This window comes from Capsella rubella, unplaced genomic scaffold, assembly GCF_000375325.1.
Source record: "Capsella rubella cultivar Monte Gargano unplaced genomic scaffold, Caprub1_0 scaffold_4, whole genome shotgun sequence".
In the NCBI taxonomy this organism is placed as follows: Eukaryota; Viridiplantae; Streptophyta; class Magnoliopsida; order Brassicales; family Brassicaceae; genus Capsella; species Capsella rubella.
In genome coordinates, this window is record NW_006238920.1 from 2689624 (window position 1) to 2709580 (window position 19957).

At 36.6% G+C, this 19957-nt stretch overlaps 3 protein-coding genes across 8 annotated transcripts; 1 reads left to right on the plus strand and 2 right to left on the minus strand.

The window, feature by feature from the left end:
* Positions 1 to 2438: 2438 nt before the first annotated feature.
* Positions 2439 to 5200, minus strand: LOC17888348 (probable transcriptional regulatory protein At2g25830). Its single transcript, XM_006294515.2, has 6 exons — positions 4877 to 5200; positions 4358 to 4419; positions 4019 to 4175; positions 3526 to 3803; positions 3017 to 3137; positions 2439 to 2793 (listed from the first exon to the last, which is right to left on the minus strand). The coding sequence occupies exons 1-6, from the start codon at positions 5150 to 5152 to the stop codon at positions 2701 to 2703; spliced, it is 987 nt and encodes a 328-aa protein (XP_006294577.1). The 5' UTR covers positions 5153 to 5200; the 3' UTR covers positions 2439 to 2700.
* A 3547-nt stretch (positions 5201 to 8747) lies between these two features.
* Positions 8748 to 12554, plus strand: LOC17888113 (tryptophan--tRNA ligase, chloroplastic/mitochondrial). Its single transcript, XM_006294264.2, has 13 exons — positions 8748 to 9020; positions 9109 to 9196; positions 9509 to 9550; positions 9628 to 9840; positions 10109 to 10180; positions 10409 to 10521; positions 10670 to 10691; positions 10787 to 10852; positions 11225 to 11281; positions 11620 to 11666; positions 11785 to 11866; positions 11999 to 12088; positions 12250 to 12554. The coding sequence occupies exons 1-13, from the start codon at positions 8827 to 8829 to the stop codon at positions 12385 to 12387; spliced, it is 1224 nt and encodes a 407-aa protein (XP_006294326.1). The 5' UTR covers positions 8748 to 8826; the 3' UTR covers positions 12388 to 12554.
* A 959-nt stretch (positions 12555 to 13513) lies between these two features.
* LOC17888808 (nuclear poly(A) polymerase 2) lies at positions 13514 to 18515 on the minus strand. Of its 6 annotated transcripts, none has more exons than XM_023785131.1 (13): positions 18069 to 18515; positions 17917 to 17994; positions 17597 to 17704; positions 17343 to 17405; positions 17107 to 17268; positions 16708 to 16821; positions 16564 to 16626; positions 16154 to 16483; positions 15914 to 16078; positions 14853 to 15773; positions 14675 to 14770; positions 14182 to 14228; positions 13514 to 14062 (listed from the first exon to the last, which is right to left on the minus strand). In XM_023785131.1, the coding sequence occupies exons 1-13, from the start codon at positions 18210 to 18212 to the stop codon at positions 14032 to 14034; spliced, it is 2322 nt and encodes a 773-aa protein (XP_023640899.1). In that variant the 5' UTR covers positions 18213 to 18515; the 3' UTR covers positions 13514 to 14031. The 6 variants fall into 6 exon arrangements, with proteins under 6 accessions (XP_023640899.1, XP_023640898.1, XP_023640897.1 ...); XM_023785130.1 differs by having other exon boundaries at positions 13514 to 14065; XM_023785129.1 differs by having other exon boundaries at positions 14152 to 14228.
* Between the last annotated feature and the right edge of the window lie 1442 nt (positions 18516 to 19957).

Sequence of the window (19957 nt, forward strand, 5' to 3'; positions counted from 1 at the left end):
AGAGTAACCATGTTTTTTGACATCTTTGGATTGAGAAGACCCGATTCCATAGCCAAAACCCTATTACGCGGGGTAACGCGACTTAGTGGAGTCGAATTCCGGTGTAAATGGTGGAGTCTAATGAACTTAAACATTGGACTAAAGACATATCCACATAAATTAACCATGCTATTTCTAATCATATAGGCAAACAAATATAATATGTTTGTGTCCCTCCAAACACTCTTTGTATTGGCTATCCGCTTGCTGCTGAAACTCCAGAATGTTATTGACATTACTTTAATTAGGAAATGAAGTTCTAGTGTCATTGGAGATGATTCTAAACCTTCTCGGAAAATTAGATCCTCTATGTTTCTTAGAAAGTCTACAAAGTCTTCTCACCCCCATTGTTGTTGCCAAAATAACTTGATCCAATAACACCAAGAACATTTTCAACATAGTAAAACCTTGAGTTTGTGAAAGAACCATGAACTCTAACCAGCATAAAGCAGATGACCAACCAGGAGATGGTGATCGCCATTACCATTATATCGGGCATAGTTGTTTGCAAATAGATTAGTATTAAGTTTGTGAACAGAGTTGTGTTGATGACCAATTTAACTCTAAGTGAGAAATTGTATTACAAGACATATATAAATCTATCGCCGACACGACTGTCCACATAACAAGCACTTAAAAAACATGGCGGAACTATACTCTCTCCTTTTCACGATTTCCTTGTCAATGAATTAATTTCTAACACTTATAAAAAAGGAATGGATCTACGTGTTTCGAATAAAACGACAAATGTAAATTTATATGCATTTTTAACGACGTTCATTTTCAACGAATCTTTTAACAAAGGATTTATAATTTCTATTATGTTTTATCAACGGTTTATAGATGATTTTGCATTAAGAACAAATCATATTTTGCTTTATAACTTAAAACACAAATCATGCATAGTTTGCAAATTTTCATATGATCACTCCCACAAATAAATTAATAAACAAGCATAAATCATTTGCCATGGCGATACAACAGTGGTTTTGGTACGTAACTGGTCACTGGTCAGTCTATAATATATATATATATATATATAAATATAGACTGATTAATTGTATTATTAGACTCATCTCAACTATAAAAATATATAGCTAGCTACATAAACTATATGTATTGTATGTCCACATATATCAACTATATGTCGACATATGGTCAACATCACAATTCTTTTATTCCGGTACACCATTCGTCGAAATCCGACTTTTTCTCAAGAGAGTTTTATACAACATGGTTCCATTTCATTTACAAAGACATGCCTATTGCCTATCGTACATGTAAATCTAAAATCCAACGAACTGAAAGCAAAAAACAGTTGCTTAACGTATGTGGAAAGTGCATATATTGTAGCTAGCTAGAGAGTTGTATACATGTAGTTGTAGACAAAATCACTCCATGCTAATAACAGAGACGTATAATAAGGCAAACACTATGGATTTAACATCTTCATCAGTGAAGTCCCTAGCAAATCCATCTTCAATAGTTTTTGTCTTCGTCATAGCTAGTCCTTGTCGCTGTCGGAATACACGAACATAACACAGTGTTATACCACCCACGATTAAATTGTGATCCTTTTTTCCTGGGAAAACAGTTTAGGAACCATCTCTTTCCAACTGTTTATTTTTATGTGGGTACTGATTTGCTTTCTTGTAGTCAGTTTCTCAAAAATGATTGAAATGGATTCATTTTAAAAAAATAATCTAAATCCATACCAAAGTACCAAATTAAAAGAATTGTACCAAATCATAAGCTCAAAATCATTATAATAATCCGAAAAATCGAATAACTCAAATTGAAAGAAAACAAAATTTAGATTATAGCGACTCAGACCATGATTAACGATAATCTCTTAGTTGTTTCTTACGTTTTTAGATAATTAAAATTAAATGGTTAATGCTGATAAATGCTAAGAACGTTTCTTAAACAAGAACAAATTTTACTTCTAAGAGACGACACGTGTCCGAATTTGCTTGGGTGAAGAAGAAAAAAAAAGGCAAAAAAAATCACTTCTCTCATTTTACATTTTACATTTTAAAATGATTATAAATTTTACATTTTAGTTAAATTTCATATAACTAATTTTAGTCTCTCTCTATAATTTCAGTCTCTCTCTATAATTTTACATTTAAGTTAAATTTCATTTGTAATTTTTTTTATTCGTTAAGAACTACAAGTTAAGAGCGTACCAATAAACACACATAAAACTTTAAACAAAAAACCAGTCTCTTAACTCTTAACTTTTAAATTTTAATACTAAAATATGTTTAGGAACAAAACCTAGGAAACTACCAATAAACATGTTCTCAGTGAGGAAGCTATGTGAACTTTTGTTAATTGATCTGAGTTTCTTCACAGCTTGCATTAGGCTTATTATAATTTGGATGTATAGCTCAATCTATACATAAAACAGTCCATCAAATAAATAAGGCTACATCATTATGATTATAAATAAAATTGTTAAAACAGTCTTTGGTTGTGAAAAAACTTATTATTGTAAAGGTATAATAGTTTTGATTTTATGGCTTCAGATTGGAAACTAGAAGAAGTTAAAATGTAAGTGTGTACCAAAAAAACCATCATTTCCTTCTTCAGAATATATATGCAGCGTTCAGCAAAACCAGTTCAGAGGTTGTGAGCTTCCTCTAACGTATAGTCCTTTTATTTTTGGTCGATATAAACAGCATCAACGTCATCAAGTTCTAGTAGTTTCTGCATAAGCTCTTTGTTCAGTTCCATGGCCTCATCATCCACCTGCAACAACAAACAACAGTCCCCAGTAATCATAGGGAGGCATCAGCTTTATTGCCACTTCCGACTTTGGTTATATAGCATATGCAATCTACAATGTATTTGACAAGTTAAAAGAAGAATAACGACATGTTGACAATAGAAAGATTAGAATCGACACGTAGCATTAGATATGACGAAAAGGGTCATGGCGCAGAGGTTACAGTACAGAGCGGAGATTTACTACCTCAACTGTTGTCAGCGGGAGCAGTTCAGAGCCATTGTCAGGCTCGAAGTTCACTCCTTCATCACGTAGCTTTGATAATATCGTTGAGTAGTTCTCAGATGAAGTTACAATTTTATAGTACCTGAACAGGGAGAGAGATAAGAAACAGATGAAACAAAAGAAGAACATAAAAGTATACTTATGAGTTATCTAGGGATCATCTCATCACACCCATGACTCATCTATATGTGGCAAGATGGATTTCTTGTTTCAGATCGCCTGGTATGAAAACTTTTATTTCAATTTAGATGTTTATGAGAAGAAAATGCACTAGGTCTACCCTCACTTGATTACTTTTTAGATTCAATCTTAGAAGAAACTTCGAACCCGTGAAGTGCATATTTCTATCTCCAACACAGCTTAGGTTTTCATCACCACCAGAAAAACATAAACATAATACTGACAGGAAGAGCGAAATGCTAAGAAATTCAGCGTTTTAAAGAGATTTAGACATATTCTATTGTTTATACCTTTCTTCCCTATCTTCATCAGTATCATCTTCATAAATTGGGGGCTCAATAACATCCTCCGCTCCAGCATCTAAGGCAATAATAAGGAGCTGATCTTTGTCAGCTTCGGTGACCTTTATATTCACTACCCTAACTCGTCTAAACTTGAACATGACAGATCCTGAATCAGCCATTTTTCCCCCATAATCCTTAACAACCGATCTAATAGCTGCCACTGATCGATTAATTTTGTCTGTTAAGACCTCGACTACCATACTAACTCCACCATAGCCATATACCTAGAGCATAGAAAAATAAATCGTTAAAATGAACAAGATACTGAGGTAGTGAAGTTGTGTTAAGTTCGGTAACCACATACTTGGCCAGGTTAGAATGATAATCTAAAACCAGTTCATGGGTTTTAAATTACCACGCCTTTTCCCAACCTTACTAGGATAATTCACCATAACGGTCTCACTTGCAAACATATAACTAGAATTAATGCTGATCTAACCTCGTATATCTTCTCTATAAAAGCTTCCTGCCCTTTCTCAGAAGCCCTTTTTATATTACGCTCCACAATGTCCTTAGGTACATCCAGTTCCTTAGCTTTGTCAAGTATAGTAGCTAGAGTGGTATTCGAAACTGGGTTTGGACCCCCTTTCTTGACACTGCATGATGATAAACCCACACATGATTCCTATTGTCATAAGCATAGGTCCACAACAAAGTAAGAAATTGAACTTAACAATCTCAACAGCCTCTATATCTACCACTACTGTGCAAGTTCGTTATCTACAACCTAATAACGAACAAAAAAGATACAAAATTGGTAAAAGTGTTGAAAACTTACGCAGATACAACCTCCTTGCCAATTCTACAGTATAGCTTCGCCTTCTTTGAATCTTGAGCCCCCTGTATTCACTAGAAACTTCAATCTGAGAGTTCTTAACTACAATATTGTACTGTAATATGTGATTTTCATTTACAAAAGCACCCACAAGTTTCAAGAGAACATTGGGTATTTACATTCTGATTTTGATACTACACTAGCAAGAGACACTTTGACAATATGCTTCACAATATAAACATATGATGATTCAAGATTGACATAAACCTGCAAGTTTTAATTTTTCCAATGACATGATTCTTGTTCATATAAACCCATCAACAAAACCTACTCATTCTCTTAGGCATTTCATCAAACACATGGTTGGCATGAACAATTACGAGCTCTACCCTCATCAAAACCACTCAATTGTTAACTCTTACTAACAACAGTGACGCAACACTTCTAAATCATTCAAATTCGTACTAAATTTTACCATAATCATAAAAGCTAAGAACCTCACAACTCAAAACCATAACGAACCTTTCGACCAGCGATTTTGGAAGAGCGACGACCCATACATAAAGGAGTCGAAATCGAAATCTTTCTAACTTGAAGCTTGCGAGAGTTCAGGTCATCTGATTGATGACGTGAAGCCGTGAAATGCGAAGTAGTGTGAGGCGAGATTGAGGAAAGAGATGAGAAAGAGTTGGTCATAGAAAGAAGAAGACGATGGTTAGTGGAGTTGAGAATGGATCTTGAAGAGACGCCATTGGAGAATCTGAGAAGGATTGCTCTCATGGAGCAATGGGAGGCCATAGTCTTTGAGTGTGGATGGATTGAGAAGAGAGGGGAGTGAGGTAGCTAATCCAATTTTCTTATATTCTGAGCTCTCATTATAACTTTTATTTTAGTCTATTTTTCTTTTTTACATTTTGTTACTAAATAATTAATTTTAAAATAAAAGTATTACATTTTATGAGTTAACTCAAAAATGATTTTTTTATTTTATTTTTCTACAAACTAATTATATGAACAAAACAATTGATAAATTCTATCTGTGATAAAAAAAAAATTTAAAAATTGTTTGACACTACTCTCTATTTAAAAAAATTCCACCTAGCTCCGGTTATTCCTTGTATAATTTCTAAACCCACCTTATCCGTTTCGATTAATGACTAATCTCTGCCTATCTTTTTTATTCGTAATTAAACATTTAGATTGAAAATTTTATGATATTTTACAATAATTTATGTTCAAAATTTTATGAAAATCATAAATTTGGTTAATAAGTTTTCATTTATTAACTACCATTTTGAAACCAGTATTATAGTTTTTTATGTTATATTATATTTTTCCATTAACATAAATAAAACTATACATATATTAATACTAGATAATTATTATTTTTTATTAATTAAATAAAATAACCCTAAAACTAGTTCCCGATTAATGGCGTTAGGTCCAATGAATCTGTAAAGAAAATACAACATTGGCTTGGTCGTTCAGGAGGCTCAAGCGAGGGAGTAAGGAAGTACTAGTAATGGCCGAGAACGAACAATTGGAATGATTCTCCGACAGACGGAACATGGTACCAAGGCAAGGCTATCAACCATAACCATTCTATTGGCCAAGAAACCTTCAGGTATCTTCCCTAAGTTAGTTTTAGACTAAACCTTATAGTTTGGTCGAGAGGAAAGTAGAAGTTATCGAGAGAAAAATAGGTTTGGTCGAGAATGTGCGATAGGATGCTGAAACCGGACGTTGGACAGCCAACGCTCTCGGTAGCCGGACGAAGGATTCATTGCCAGTGCAGATTGTTCTCGATGATCTTCACGAGAAAGTGTTCAGTAAGTCTGTTTCTCTAAGCCGACATTAGACGGAAAGGAAGGGTCGACCGTCGACCGATGATCGATGGCCGGTAATGGCGATACTCACGTGTACCGACGGTCATGATGCAATATCGGCCGGTGAAGGAAACGGACGGTCCGAATCGATTCTTGGGCAATGTTTATCCGTTAGGGCGCTTACCTTATCCATTTCAGGCGATAGTTATCCAAAACCCTTGTTTTTATCTGTTAGCGAGGTGTCGCTGTTTGGAGCCGTCTTAGTGTCCGACGATGTGTCGCAATACTACAGGCTCACTAAGTAATGCTAGATTACTTATGTTCCTACTTTAATTGTACAGGTTTTCTTAGCCGAATATTCTCGTAGTGAAGCAAGTGACCTAGACGAATCAAAGTAGGTTTTAAAGCCTTTATAAATTCATACTAATTATACTATGTATGATTTTTAAGAAAAAGGATCTGACTCGTAACGCTTTCGGTAACCATTTATTCATATACTATATATGTACAAAGACTCGAATTTTCCAAAAGCTTAAATGGTTGGTCCAACTGATATTAAGTCTTGTCTGAACTTAACACAAATCTCGTTCGCGGTACGGGTTGCAAAGCCTTAGGCCGTGTCCGGGAGGTCGGGCACTCGTGGTTGAACGACATTGGTGAACAAATTCGTTTCGGCAACCTTGGTCGACCGACTACGGGGTCCTAAGTAGCACTCCCTATTCGTTCTTAGTGCTAGGACGGGTATTGGGTGTTACAAGAGTGGTATCACAGTATGGTTACACGATACTATGGGAAACCATGTTTTTAATGTTTTATCGAGTAAATGCGTCGCAAGGGCTGTCTAGGAGATTGATTCGGTCATTTGAAAAACCTTATTTTAATGGGATTTAGGATCTTATGATCTGTTTGTATTGTAGTATGCCACCGAAAAGAGGTAGGGGACGTGGTCGTGGACATGGCCGAGGTAGGTTTGGGAGAGGGGGTAGGATGTCGGGTCTCCCACCCCCATGATATGAGTACCGTGAGATTGTGAGAGGGGAGTCATCAAGGAGTGCTACTGAGCGTGAATCCAAGTCTTGTCCAAATACTCCGAAAGAACGACTCAAGAAAATTGCCCGAGAGACCAATATTAACGAGAAACGCACTTATGAGGGAGGGACCAAGGAAAATTCGGACGATTGTGTTTGTGTGGAGCCGAAACCAGAAGAGAAGGAAGTCTTCATGGTCGAAGATTATATCAGTATTTCATCGGGTTCGTTTAACTCATTTCGAACCTTTGGAGGTCCGTCAAGCATCATCGATATATTCTCTGACGGTTCTGGTACTCCATCGGTTGCGTTGTGCCCAACATACCCGTTCTCTTCGTTGGTGAATGCCAACGAACTTGAAGAAGTGGAGAATTTTGAAGAAGATCCAAAAGAACCAACCGAACCCATTATAGACCTTGGGGAGTTTACTATACCATCTCCAAACAGTCCACTTACGATGATATGGAGAGAAAACTCGCCGGTCCTCAACCTCGGTCCAGACATGTTGGCCGATACTTTCCCGATGAGTGAGTTAGGTAGCATATCCGGCACCCAGATGTCGTACTGTTTTATATATGGGCGTACTGGATACTATCCTCGAGAGTGTCAATATTACAGTCCATATGCTCCATCATACAACATTTGTTTGCTTTGTGGAGAGATCGGGCACTACGCCAGCTCGTGTCCGACAGTGAAGCCGCCTACTCCTATTCGCCTCCCAACTCCCCCTCCATCCCCATCTCACGCTACCAGTCCTTCATCCTCCCAGCCACTATTAACCCCCTTCCGTTTCATTTCAGGTTGTCTGTGCATAAGGTGTAAATATAGGCTTCCTTGATAGGGAACCCCAACCTTAGTAGGAAATAGGCACTAACCCTATTTTTTGGCTTAGAGAAACAGACTTACTGAACACTTTCTCGTGCAGATCATCGAGAACAATCTGCACTGGCAATGAATCCTTCGTCCGGCTACCGAGAGCGTTGGCTGTCCAACGTCCGGTTTCAGCATCCTATCGCACATTCTCGACCAAACCTATTTTCTCTCGATAACTTCTACTTTCCTCTCGACCAAACCATAAGGTTTAGTCTGAAACTAAATTAGGGACTTTACCTAAAGGTTTCTTGGCCAATAGAATGGTTATGGTCGAAAACCTTGCTTTGGTACCATGTTCCGTCTGTCGGAGAATCATTCTGATCGTTCGTTCTCGGCCATTACTAGTACTTCTTTACTCTCTCGCTTAAGCCTCCTGAACGACCAAGTCAATGTTGTATTTTTTCTACAGATTTATTAGATTTTGCCGGCTGGTCGTATTGCACGTAAGTACATCCGAGTACTAGTTTCGGTGAGGGACATTACATTCTCCTCGACCGCCTAGCCAATTCTTAATCAAAGACAGTACTTAACGAATTGATTAATTTTTGACTAAAAAGTAAAAACTAAAATCAGTAAATGAGTAAACTGCATTTGCTTGGAAAGGTTACAATTGTGGTTTTGACTTTGAAGATATATGTTGTTGTTAAGCCGCGTGACCCTCACGGACTCAATCTTCACAAAAACCCAATCTTCCTCTCTACCTTCTGAGTGAGACGGTGAGTGAGAGAGAAGAAGAAGAACGAGAATGGGGCACGCCACGACTCTCTCACAATTTCTCATCCTCTCTACCTTCTCTCGTCTCGGGTCTCGTACTAGTAGATTCCTCACAAAACCCACCTCTCTCTCCGGCTCTTTTTCTCCCATTCAGGTCACCGGACAAGGGTTCCGATGCTGTTGCTCTGCCGCCGCCGCTACAGATGACACTTCTCCTTCTGTAAAGTATTAAAAATCTTGCCTTTACCTTCTTCTAGTTTCAATTTCCTTACTTTTGCATTCTCTGTTGAGTTTTTGATTCTCCTGGTTGCAGGAAACGTGTGGTCTCTGGTGTTCAGCCTACAGGATCAATTCACTTAGGAAATTATCTTGGCGCTATCAAAAATTGGGTCGCTCTTCAGGTTCTTTCTCTTTTCTAGTCAGTCTATAAGCATTAGCGTTTGCAACATTCATCAAATTTAGATGCTTTGTTCTAAAGTTGAAGACTTTTAAGAAATGTATTCAGTTTGATGTAAGGTTAAGATCTTTGTAAGGTAATGACTTCCTGAGTCACCAATGTATGAGACATTTGCAAATCTAATCACTTTTTTAGTTGGTTTGTTGTAAAGTTAAAGACTTTAGGAAAAAGGTTTTAGTTTTTATGTTTTCTGGTTGCTACAAAATTTATCTTTCTTTCTTTCTTTTTCAGGCGTTTTGTGTTTATGTGTTTGCAGGATACATATGAGACACTCTTTTTCATCGTAGACCTTCACGCGGTATGAGTTATCTACCTTCTAATTTCGGGTAATAGTTCTCTTGCAGTCTTTATTTATATCTTTCTTGATCTATGTAGATAACTCTTCCATATGATGCACAACAACTAGGAAAGGCAACTAGGGATACTGCAGCACTATATCTAGCATGTGGTATTGATGCTTCTAAGGCTTCAGTATTTGTGCAATCTCACGTAAGCGCTCATTCGGAGTTGATGTGGCGTTTATGTGCATCAACACCTATTGGTTGGCTACAGAAAATGATTCAATTCAAAGAGAAATCTCGCAAAGAGGTGAGTATATGGTTGCTTCATGGTCTTAAACGTATTCTATTTCATCATTATGCGCTTCAAATAAATAAAGCGGGTCTCTGCCTAACACTTTATGAGGTTTGTTGCTGATTTCTTAATATTACTAGTTAATCAACATATGTAATTTTTTCCTGTATTGAGTATAAGAACAGGTAACACATAGTCAACTTAGTCTTTTTGCTGTGTCTAGGATGTGACTATATACATATAGGGTTCTGTTTCTGATTCCATTTTTCATCCTTTTTGGCAGGGGGGTGAGAACGCTAGTGCCGCTTTGTTAATTTATCCTGATCTGATGGCTGCAGATATCCTACTGTATCAGGTGATGCTTTAAAATAGTGAGTGTGATCTAAATTTTAAAATGAAGAAGGAAGACTGGTAAAATGACCTTATATAGCTAAGCTCATGCCAGAGTTTTTCGGCCAACCATCTTTGGGATTGTTTTGTTTTTCAGTTAAGAAGTGCATGTAAATACATGCTTGCTTATTGCATGTGAGACAACCCATTTGTGATTTGCATCATTCTTATACTCTGCCACATCCCTCTGCAGGCGGATTTTGTCCCTGTTGGTGAGGACCAGAAGCAACACCTAGAGCTTGCCCGCGAAATTGCACAGCGTATGAATAATTTATATGGTGGAAGGAAGTGGAAGAAGCTAGGAGGGTATAAAATATTTCTCTGTGCAGTTAGTATGTTGACTTTACCATTTAAACAAGTCCTTACGATCTATGCTTTTCATGTTTTCTAATGGCTGGATTTCCTCTTCATTTGTATTTATTTCCCATTTGACATTGTCGGATTTCATTTCCAGGCGTGGTGGCTCGCTCTTTAAGGTGAGACTTTCCAAATGCTTCTCCTATTATCATTGTGTGGCTTTGTGGGTTTATCACTGATGGTTAATCATTCTTCAAATTTATATTGTTTGTAGATACCAGAACCACTCATACCACAAGCTGGAGCCCGTGTAATGTCTCTTACTGATGGTCTTTCCAAGGTAGAATGTTTCCTTTCACAGCTACTTTTATGTCATTTATCTTTCTTTCTGCACTCAGCAGTTGGTCGCCATAGGTCTTAAGTAAACAAAATTTTGAGAAGATGAATAGAGTTCATGAATCCTATTAGAAATATATTGAGGTTAACCCTTTGTATTCTTTAACATCTAAGAGACTTTTACTACTAGCTAGCCTGTTTCTTTTTAGTTTCTAGAGAAGTTATAAGGATTTACACGCTTCTGAGATTTGCCTTCCTAACTGGTCTAAATAGATCTTGTCGACTTCAGAAGATCATATGAACAATACAATTTTTGGGCTTTGCTTATAAAATTTCCTACTTGTTACTGAGGTCTTACTGCCATGTAATTTTGTAGATGTCCAAGTCTGCACCTTCTGACCAGTCCAGGATCAATCTCCTTGACTCAAAAGACGTAAGTAAAATGAACTCACTGATGTTTGTAAATCTTTTGAAATAGCAGTTTCTCATTGAGCATGAATATGATACACTGCTCACCATTTCCATGAATGTTATGACGTTCAATTTTCTTAATTTTTCTTCGTGACAACCGCTGCAACAATTTACAATGCCATACAACGCACATCATATTGTTCATGTGTCATATGTTCTTAGGGCTCATAGAATTATACTTGCCTGGTGATTCATAATGTATACAACGCACTTTGTTGAATTCTGCTTCATGTTGGTTGTATGTGATCAATCTTCTGCTACTAAATCCATTTCTCATCCCTCCTTTTGAAAACTGTGTAGTTGATTGCAGACAAGATAAAACGGTGCAAGACAGACTCATTTGCAGGGTGAGTACTAGTTTTGTCGTTTGAAATTTCCTCGCAATGCAAAGTTTGTTTCTTTCTTTTTTCTTGTTAAATTAGATATCTATATTAAAAAAGTTTATGTTTCTTGCCGTTCTAACAGCCTTGAGTTTGACAATGCTGAGAGACCTGAATGCAACAATCTCCTCTCAGTATATCAGATTGTTTCGGGCAAGACGAAAGAGGTATGGAGAAAGAGATAATGGTTTGCCTCTAAAGATTTGGGTCACGGATATGTTTTCAAATGTCATTTACTCCCTTGGCCACAATAACTACTCGCTCAGATAATCAGTGAACACATTTTTAATGGGCTGTAGAAAGTGAAGGAGGAATGCAAAGATTTGAGCTGGGGCACATTTAAACCTCTCCTTGCAGATGCTTTGATAGAACATCTTAGTCCAATCCAGGTCTGTAAAGTCAAAATCTTTAACCAATACAGTGTTTTCCTTCGAGTTTGTACCATATTCTCATCATATCGTAGAAAAGAAGTCTATAAGTAAATGGTTAGAAGAGCATCTCATATGCAGTAGGTATTAAATATTTGGTTTTGTATATGTTTCCATGTCAGGCTCGTTATCAGGAGATAATAGCAGAACCAGAGTATTTGGACAAAGTACTGTCAGAAGGTGCGGACAGAGCCACGGAGCTAGGGGATATTACAATGCGCAATGTGAACCAAGCTATGGGATTCTACCCGAGGAGATAGTGCCAATTTGATGATATTTGTGGTCGGCCGTTTTTGAAGTATCAAGAAAAAGATTAGAGTTACACTTTGCGAAATATTTATTGATTCTTGAGTTATGATTATTATCATTTTTTGCAATTACTATAATCTCTCACAATTTATCAATATAACTCTATGATTAAGCTCAACATTTGCTCATAACAAATAGGTGCACTCAAAAAAAAAGTATGATGTGAAATAAATAAAGATACGAAGTGGAGTATTGATGTGAAGTATGGTGAGAGGTAAAATATTGATGTGAAGTATGGTGTGAAGAAAAGTATCGATGTGAACTATGGTGTGAAGTAAAGTATTGATATGAAGTATGGTGTGAAGCAAAATATTGATGTAGAATAAAAGTGTAATAAGTAGTATGAAGACTTGATGAGTGGTGTGTGTAAAAATGTGTGAAAGGAATATGCTATGTAATATTCCTTAAGCCATGTACTATAAATATCTAGTTTGGTGAGGGTTGTTCACCATAAGCTAAAGAGTCAAAAATTCTAAGAGTCCTTTGTATTCTCTTGAGAGCTTTCTTGTATAATAAAAGCTTTCTCTTATATAAAATATATTATCTTCTATAAACACTTAATCTTTTTCATATACTTGATTCATACATCTCGATCCTATAAAACCTCTTACGTGGATGTCCAAGTCACCAAATTACAAACACATACTACTTATTATACATTTATTCTACATGAATACTTTACTTTACAGCATACTTCACATCAATACTTTATTTCACAGTCACACCATACTTCACATAAATACTTTACTTCACACCATACTTCACATCAAATACTTTACTTTACACCATACTTGACATTAATACTTCACTTCATGTTTTTATTTATTTCGCATCATACTTTATTTTTCCTCTACTATGTATACATATCCACTTTGCTTTTAGGCTTTGTTACAGAATCAACACCAACGTATTTGTTCATCATTTAGTGATCAGTTTAATTACCATAATCAGTTACTTGCATAAACCAGAGAAAGGGCATATAATTTGGCGACTAGGGTTGGGTCCAACGCGTCTCTTAAGTCATTATAAGTCCATGTTAACCTCACGCAGAATGGATTACTTAATATCGAGCAGCGATTAGAAAGTAAGAGAAAATGTTATGCATAGAATCATATCACATTTGAAAGATCCCAAAGGTCAATACAGAAACAAAGACCTGAATAGGCAGACAGATACATATAATTCAGTTGCCTTGTTCTATGGTGATCTCACTGGCGCTTCTTCTTTGAAATCTTGTATCTTTCAGATAAAATCACAGCTCCACATACCCGGAGAATCGTATCGAACAATGCATGTCTTTCGCATCCCCCAAACTCGTTATTTAAAGCTCAATCTTCCCAGAGTTTTGTGATACTCACAATCCCACCAAGAAGTAGCCAACAAACAATACCAATTAAAAGTTGTTATCTTTTTTTTCTTTTTCAGTGTTTTTAGAACTTTTTTTAAGCGTTTTAGTTTTCATAATTAGGTGCACTTACCAATAGTGTCACTGTAGTCCAAAGCAAACACTAGGTTGCTCTGATTCTTGTTATTTATTTTTTGTGTTTTTTACTTCTTTTTTTTTACTTCCCGTTGTCAATTTGCTAAGACCTCGCTCACACGATGGACTTCACGCTTAACCTCCTGCTGCTATAAGAAGTACCAAGAAAACCAAAACAAGAGTATAAAGAGATCATGATATGCATAAAGTACTAATGGGTTGCAAAAACACATGCCTCATCGTTGCATTCTGCAAAGATTCTGACCTAGCTCCGGCTTCCAGCTTCCCCATCCCGCTGAACAAAGGATTTGACTAGGGCACAATAAAATTTACAAGGAGAAGAAGTCAGAAGTAATCTGGAAAGAGAAAAGAACCTAATTTCAAAAGACTATAATGTATGCAATAATACAGAATAAAGCACGGCAATGCAGTGCAGGACGGACCTGTCAATGAAAATTAACCGAACTATTTCAGAAAATGATAGAAACCATAAAAATTGATCACTTAAGACTTATGTAGCGCATCATTCAAATATAAGCTTCTTATATCTCATATTTCTCGTTTCAAAAAATAAAGCACAAGATCACCCTTCAAAATGTCATGCAGTGGGTGTGACACTGACAAGTCACAAACTAACTATAAATCTAAAGCGTTGGCATCATGAAAAATAAATCTCAAACCAGCTAACAAACACAAACAAACAAAAAGCTACAGACACATAAACTTAATGCTAAAAGGGATGAGTTAGAATGTAAAACCTGAAGTTCTTCTGGCAAGCTACTTATGAACAATCCGTCTGAATGCAAGTTTCTTTGTTCCACAGCTGGATCCAAATTTTCAGGAGTAAAAAAACCCTGTAACAACCAAAAATCACAAGATATTTTTGAAAAGTTGTTACAATTCATATACCATAATCATCAAACACAAAAAACTCACCTCATGATCAAAATTCCGCCCACAATGCCCATTCCGCAAAACACCATCAGCAATTTCTGCCAACTTGGTTTCCATCTCAACTTCATTCACATCCTCTTTTAAATTTTGTCGCCTTGGAAGATGTTGCGTGTCAGTATCATTGATAGATCCAGATCCCATATCACAACCTATTTCTTTATTCTGCTCACCTTCACACGCCAGCACAGCACCAGGGTCAGGTCTCACATGTTTTCCTACAGGCTCAACCAGGTCATGATAACCTTGAACTGGAGTCCTATCATCTACTTCCAGAAATTGCACGCAACCAGAGTTATGCTCACACGGAGAAACATTAATGAGTTCTGTGGTTTTACTGATAAAATTTACAGCCCCGACTTCCATGATAGGAATACTTCTAACATTGCAAACAAGATCTCCAGTTACTAAGCATTCAGCTCTAGGACCTGGCACAATGCCAATCTGAGGAGTCCCACCCAAAGTGATAGGACTGCTGTCAGGAGTAACAACATCCAGACTATGTGGATTACGAGATGCTTGCTTCTCAAGTTTCTCTGGCCTGGTATCCATAGGTTCATTATCATTCTTGCTCTTCTTTGCAGGTTCTCCGCATTGTTGATTCTGGTGCCTTGGCTGACGAGGCCTTTTATATCCATTTGGAAAAACAAAAGATGGAAGCTGTCGTCTTCGAACATGAGAAACATACACATCCATCCCAGGTCTCCAAAACATATACATGTTGACCTCTTGCCTGAACTCGTCCACTGTTCCACGTATATCAAACTGCTGACATTCTTTGCCACCAAATCCTTCTGCCCTCTGCAAGCCCATGAAAAAGGCACAATGTAGAAACTGCTTGGAAGTGTCCACATACTCATTTGGTTGAGGGTGGCACATTAACATCCCATTTGTGTCTCGTTCAATCTGAATTATTGGATATAAAAATAAAATAAAAGAAGGAGAACCCTTAAATCATTGTTTATATTAAGTAAAAAAAAATGGAAAACACATTGTAGACACGGAAGGTTTACTCATCAACATCAAATGAACATAAGGATATCTACCTTTAAGGTCAGCTGCCTGAATCGTGACTCCACCCAACCTTTCCATGCCAGTAAATCTTCAGCATCTACCGCTAGTACATCAACTTGAAGGTAGTTTTTATATGCCTCAAAGAACATATATTGCTCAAATAAGGACCTCCAGTGTTGTTTATTTAACTCGATCTCCTGCATAGAAAATTACTTAGCAACAAGATCCTGGGTAAACTGTTCATAAAAAGATTAAGTGTTTTGCTCCCTCACCTGACAGATCGTGTTACCAAACTGGAATTGGTCTATCATAACACGAAGAGTGCTTTGAGAAACATTGTAACTAGAATTCATGCAAGGGTACGCAGGAGTTATTATTGGCATAAGATGATAGCGGTCACGATGATTTTTTCGTGGGTCCCAGACAGGAAAGCCAAGCTCATCTTCTTCTATTGTACAAAGCATTACTGGATTTGGCCAGCGCCATTGTGTATATACTCTAAAAAATCGAGAAACCAACATACTAGGAATAGCATTTGGATAAAGCTGGCACAGGCGTGCAACCAGAAGTGCTAAGTTTACACCACCAAGAAATCCAGTAACCTGCTCAATATAACAGAGATTACAAGAGCTATAACCTAAGCATATTGTCAACAGATGTAATATTCAAAAAGACACCTTACATTTGAATAGACCCCACGTTTCTTAGCCCAGTACTTTAAGCATCTTAATGCTGTCCGGAAGTGCTACATTTGCACATAAGATCAGAGATGACTGACATGATTCATTAGTTTATAACAAAAACAACTGGCATACAACGACTTTACCTCGGAATTTGGAACGAGTTTAAGAATCTGATCAGCAACCCTACAACCATTAAGACTGCGGACAGTCTGTTCATCCACGTCACACAGAACAGTAGAGTTGGAGATATCCAGATCCTGTTATAAATTTGACGAGAACTCAGCTCAGTACTCATATATAAATCACGCCTAGATGTGCTAATACGGCAGTCCCACATCTCCATGTTCACTAAGGCTAACAATTTCTAAAAAGAAGTTTCTTTGATATCTCCACCACCCTTGGAGGAAGTCTATGACACTAAATGTGACAACATGCAATACAAACACAAAAAACCCACCAAAAGAAATCCAATATAACATAAAGGTATCATTTAACACCCCCTAAGTTTCAGCCGAAATTGAAAAAGGCTATACTGATGTTACCTGTGGGACAACTAGAAGCGAAATGCTGGCATATAGCAGATCAATTGATATTCCTTTGAACTTAAATTTCATAACCGGAACATGGGCATCCGTAACAGGTTGAAGCTCAGTCACTTCTTCCATTTCAGCCAATATATCACGCAAGATAATGAAGAAATCCTCCTGTAAAATTAACCTGTTAGCAACTAAACCACATACTAGAGGTTTACATCAGTAAGACGTGATTCAATAGTTACCTCTCGGTTAACATAAGATGGGCCAACACACAAAGTATCAATATCAGCCCCAGGTCCATGTACCTGCAAGTAAATATTTCAAAAGACTTCACCTTCAAATACTAGTTATGTGGACACAAATACAAAGCTTCTCTCTTGAATTCAGTAATATTCAAAAGGTTCAACAGAAAATCTATGATCCAACTAAATCATAATATTTCGCCAAACAGAAAAGATGCAATTCAACTTTAAATTTAAACTTAAAAAGCACTTACTCCAAGTCGGTAAGATCCAAAAGTGAAGATAACAGCATTTGCATCCTCCACCATCTGATCTGTATAGCCTCTTTGACGAGTTAACTGTTTCACCCAGTGTTTTACAATCTACACAAGACGTTTTGAGTAACACGTTATGTTAGCTAAAAAAGCTAGTACTGTAAACAAAACTAGACCATCATGAAAGGTACACAGTAAACACCATTATAACCCTATTTAACATCAAAAAACAAAAAGCAGCTAACCCCAAATTCTACATTCCAGTAAAGCAGAGTAAAACATCAAACAACTCTAAGCATTTATCAATACGCTTAATTCACCTGATCAATCCGCACAAGAACTTCCTCTCTCCGCATAGGTTCTTCCTTGCTCTCATAGAGCCCTTCATCAACCAGAAACTTCAAAAAGAAATCAGTCAAAATCACATTGTTACCTGTAATCATCTGAGAAAACAAAAAAAACACAAAGCTACCTTCTCCAGTTCCAGATTACGCTTAACATCAGCAGCACAAGGTCCAGCAATAGAAAGTGGCTTCGTGATTCCATAGCTCTTAAGAGCTTTTACAACCGGTGGAGAGGAACCATCGTCGGTGCGTTGTTGAGTACTACTCACCATGACAAAACAAGCTCTAAGCGATCATCAAGGAGAAGAGTAGATGTATCGTGACCTGATTAAGCACATAGATCATGATCGTATCGGAATCTAACGGAAGAAGGAGTCATGGCGGAAGGAGAAAGGAGGAAAAAAGTGAGAGAGAGAAGGAGCGAGAAAAGCTCGAAAACCCTAAATCGATGGATAGGGAAAGCTTTTCGACTAGAAAAATCAAAGGAGAGTCAAAGAAAGAGGAAAGAAGTATCAAACGGATTAAAATCGATTTTGACTTGTTCAAAGGTGAGAGGAGGAGAGATGGAGAAAGCTTTAAGGGACACGAGAAAGTGAGAGAAGAGAACGTTCATTCGTGTATTGTGGTTAGTAACTGGTTTTAGATATTTAATTTGATTTGTTAATTTTTTTTAAATGATTAGTAAAAATTATTAAGCTTTTTCAATGTTTAAAAAAAAAGATTTGAATTTTAAAATATATTAGTATAAATTATTTGAGTTTTAAATAGTTTTGAAGTTGAGAAATATAGGCCATGAATGTTTTGTAGTTTTTAAATGGGTTTTAACTTTTGGTTTTTGGTTTTTGGCTTTTGGTTTTTGATTTTTTAGTTTTTGATTTTTGCTGTAGATTTTATTGTTAGAAAGCTGAAAAAAATAGTTTTTAGTTTTTATGAAGGAATTGAGCAAATTTCACAAAATCTGGTTTCCCTAAATTTAAGGAAATCTACTTTTATAAGAATCGTGAATGGCAATTTTTCTGGTTTTTTAGAATCAAAAGCCAAAAACCAATCAAAAAACTGCAGCCATTCAATGCCATAAAGTTTAGTCCTTAAATATCCGAATCGAAACAGAACCAAAACCGGCTAAATAATTGAATATATCTTAAATTTCAGAAATAAAAGAACCGGAATTTTGTCCCAGAAAAAAAAAGAAAAAAAAAAGAACCGGAACAAAACTAATACCGAATCAAAAACCGAATACTTTCACATCCTTTAACACAAAAACAAATATTCATACTGATTTTAAAATCAATGGAGTTTTTAAACATTTTTCAGATTTCTTATTCAACAAAAATGTTTGGGCTAATTTGTAACACAAGACTCGCCACACGGTCTGGTCAACGTGTTGATTTCACAGTTTGGTCGAAAACCGCAATCTTTTAAAAAATCAAATAACGAACACAACCAACATTACAAAAATTACTATGTGATTGTTTGTATGTTTGTCGATTGATATTGTGAGTCTGTGACATGGTAGGATGATAGAAAGACTTTACCATGATGTATGATATGATATGATTTGGGATGATGTGATGGACGAGTTTGAGATTAGTTTAATGTCTAGTTCGGTTTGTGAACCCGGTCGGTTTTGTTTCTCCATGGTTTAGTTTGGTTAGTTGTAAATGGATTGAGCCCAAATGGGATTTGTATGGGTCTAATCCGGAAATAACCATTTGGGCCTATATTTTATAAATTGCAAGCCTTTTACCAAAAAAAAAATAAAAAATTGTTTAATGTCGTGTGATTAGATGAATCAAAGATTGGTTCGTGCCATGCTAAGCTGATGAGATATCGGTTTAACGTTATTATTAATGATTTTGTATATGAGAATAATGTAAAGAATATGGAATTATACAAAAGATCAATGAATAAGAACTTATAGAGGTTCACATCAGATCCACGAACTTATAGAATTTAGTTTTTTTTTATCATGGATGATTCTATGTTTTCTTTAAGGTTCCCTATCCACTTCCTTGAT